The sequence below is a fragment of the Brassica napus genome, chromosome A1, assembly GCF_020379485.1.
Source record: "Brassica napus cultivar Da-Ae chromosome A1, Da-Ae, whole genome shotgun sequence".
NCBI lineage: Eukaryota > Viridiplantae > Streptophyta > Magnoliopsida > Brassicales > Brassicaceae > Brassica > Brassica napus.
Genome location: NC_063434.1, coordinates 19,095,204 through 19,098,471, shown reverse-complemented (window position 1 = coordinate 19,098,471; position 3,268 = coordinate 19,095,204). Strand labels below are relative to the sequence as shown.

The window sequence follows — 3,268 nt, the reverse complement described above, 5'->3', positions numbered from 1 at the left end:
AGAGCCTTTGTGTTCTGGACTGCAGGGTTTGTTACTCTCCCAATTAGGGTAAACTTGTTTTCTTCAATCAGAGCAGCAGTGTTCGAGTCCGGGATTGGGACTGGGGGTTTGCGGTTTATTTGGGTTGAAGTAGAGACCCATTTCCTCTTCTCTTCCCTTGAGTAGCGATGACTCATTTTGACTTGGGTAGGGGCATTGTAGTCACTTAGTAGTTACGGGGGACAAGGAGATATTCTCAGAATAGAGCAAGGAGACGGAGGAAGAGAGTTTGTAGACTTTTCACAAAGCTTCAAGGAAGGTATCTAGTTCCACAGTTCCAGCAAGGTTCAAGCGAGTTTGAAAGAGCTGGAGAGAAACATGGTGGAACAGCGGTGAGGAAGGTTCATTATGTTTCCGTCGAGGCAGCGGCGAACGACGGTGGTGAGACGGTCCCTCCGACCCGGGTCGGGGGAAGAACCCGGTGGGTAAGAGATCAGAAGCTTCTTTTGTCCAACAGACAAACCCAAAAAGGGTAATAATTCAAAAGTAGATGTACTTTGAGTTGAGTTTTTGCCCGAAGAGGAAGAGATTCGGTTTGCTAAGCGTGGAGAGAGGCTACGGACCGTTGGTTAGGGACCAGTCTTGGGAACTGTGGCTGGGAGAGAAAAAAGAGCCTTCACTCACACTTGTGTAATTTTTTCAATTTCTTACTTTGATCTCCATCTTTACATAAATTGCATACTATAATAAATAAATATATGGTAAATAAATGTTTGGTGTGGTTTTCACTACATGATGGAATTATAATAATTGTGCTTCATTTCTAGCCATAACTATAACTGACGATGTCATCCACACTCTTCTTCTTTCACCAGTACCTGTCAAAAGAGAGGGTATAACCGACTCAATCATAGACAAAATGTTATTAGATTAATAATGTCAAAATCAATGTTATTGGCTTAATTTCTATTCCAAACTTGGTTATTTGGCAAATTCTAATGTCAAGATCAATGCTATTGGCTTAATTTCTATTCCAAACTTGGTTATTTGGCAAATTCACCCCTTTATTTAAGTTATCTAAAATATTAGTTTTTAAAATCGGTTTTCAAGTTAATATTGATTTGTAAGACAACTAGTTTGATATAAAGAAAATATTGAACTGGAAGGAACTGTTAAGGTTAAAAGTAAGATCCTAGGGACAACGTCATCATCTGTAGCGTCTTTTATCTATCAGAATGCCAGAAATTACAAAGCAATAAAACCATCATTATCACCTGTCCTTCGAGAAAACCAATCTGTGTACTTGTGTAAACTCATATACACAGTACTTGTGTATACTCATATACACAGTACTTGTGTAAACTCATATACACAGTATATATGTAAACTTACGCATCAAGTAACAATAAAAAACTGAGTGTGTGGCATTACATTAAAACACACACACACACACAGACCCAAAACTGTACATTCTTTTTGATTTTTGTTTGGTCGTGTGCAGGTATAATAACTAAAGAAGTATGCTTACCTTTGTATCTAAGACGTGGTTTGAGCAAGAATGAGATCAGAATTCGTCAGAGTTCCCGAATCATCGTAATCAAGTTGCTCAAACTCTTGCAATATCCCATCAATATCTTCCTCATCAATCTTCCCCATTTCTTTTAGTTTATATAATATAAACTCCGCAGCTCTGCAAGGCACAAAAGACAAAGATAAGAAGAAGTTAAAGGAAACAAGATGAGAGAATTTGTCTGATGTCTCACACGATAACTCCATCTCCATCAAGATCAGCTGCTTCGAGATCATTGTTTGTGATTCTCCTTGTTAAAACCCATTTCACTAACTCTCTCTGTTTGGTTTCTGCATTTAGCTCAGCTACATAGAGGAAAAACTGAGCCAAGCATATCGTGCTCGTCAAAATCCAAAACACAGCGAAAAGACGTCCGGTTCCCGAGTTAAAGCTCCTATCTCCATAACCCAATGTTGTAACGGTGGAACAAACACAGTAGAAAGCTTCAATAACCGGCATTTTCTCAAACATTACAAGGAAAATCGTACCGACAAGGACGAGAACTACAAGGACAAGAAATGTCACATAGCATTTGTGTCTCAACTTAGTATGCAACTCCTTGAGAATTTCTGTTGGACCAACTGTTTTGCGCAAATCGAAAGCCTTAGCAAGCAAAGTCTCTTGCCTCTCCACTAAGTAATCTGCTGCTCGACTTAAAAGGTGACCCACAAGGACCATTCCCGAAAAGACAAACGCACAAGCAAGTAGCCTTGAGGTTGAACTACTAGGGACAAGATCACCATATCCAACGGTTGTCATTGTTACAACACAGAAATAGACGGCATCCAACACACCGTTGGTCTTATTACCGGAGATCTGGTTTCTCACGAGGTAGAAACAGAGTGTACCAGTGGTTAGGTATAAAACAAAGAACAAGATCACTTCCCTGAGATTCGGGTTTAGATCCCTGAACATTGGGATTATACTCCGATGAGGAGGTGGTTCGTCGGTTTTGACATCTTCATCATCATTGTACATACAATCACCCCGAGGAGCGCTTCTACAACGACGCAATCTTCTTTTTCTTGAAGAAGTTAATGAGTTTTGGTTCAAGTCTTGATCCATGGGATCTATATGCTCCCTAGCTAACAATGGAGCTGAATGGTTAGACATTCTGTAATCAAACCAAATACTGTAATTTCTGATATCTGCAGATTAATTAATTCTCATGTCAGTTCTTGATTTTAAACCAAAAGACGCAGATAACATAGTCATTAAAGCAATAATGAGTGTCAAACAAGACCAAATATTAGAAAATTCGAACAGAATCTTCACGGATGAAAAAGTGAGACTTACCAATTCGCTTCAGTGCTTACTTCTAGTTTTTTTTTCTTTCTATTTTCTGTTTTTTTTTCTTCTCTTTATATATATATATATGGATTTTCTGAACCTATGATTTATAATCTCTTCGGTGGCCTTCCAAGAAAACTTCAATTATTGAATACTAAAAATTTGTTGAACATTTAAATATTTTGTGAATATATATTTTATAACTATACATATACAAAAATGGAAGTTTTAGGGTTTTGAGTGATAAATACCATCCACTATTTTTGAATAGTAAAAAACTTCAACTAATTTTTTAATGTTTCAATCCTCAACTTACAAACTATTAACGTGTGTCACCATCTGTCCAAAATTCTGTAACGGAAGGTTACAGACGTTAACGGTTTATAAGTTGAGGGTTTAAACATTAATAACTTAATCAATGAGTTTTTT

At 37.6% G+C, this 3,268-nt stretch overlaps 1 protein-coding gene across 2 annotated transcripts; it reads right to left on the bottom strand.

The window, feature by feature from the left end:
* Positions 1-665: 665 nt before the first annotated feature.
* Positions 666-2,976, bottom strand: LOC106449416 (two-pore potassium channel 1). 2 transcript variants are annotated; one of them, XM_048735647.1, is made up of 4 exons: positions 2,846-2,976; positions 1,743-2,697; positions 1,508-1,669; positions 666-857 (listed from the first exon to the last, which is right to left on the bottom strand). In XM_048735647.1, exons 2-3 carry the CDS (start codon positions 2,660-2,662, stop codon positions 1,516-1,518), a joined length of 1,074 nt encoding a protein of 357 aa, XP_048591604.1. In that variant the 5' UTR covers positions 2,663-2,697; positions 2,846-2,976; the 3' UTR covers positions 666-857; positions 1,508-1,515. The 2 variants fall into 2 exon arrangements, with proteins under 2 accessions (XP_048591604.1, XP_013746634.1); XM_013891180.3 differs by lacking the exon at positions 666-857 and having other exon boundaries at positions 1,359-1,669.
* Positions 2,977-3,268: the final 292 nt, after the last annotated feature.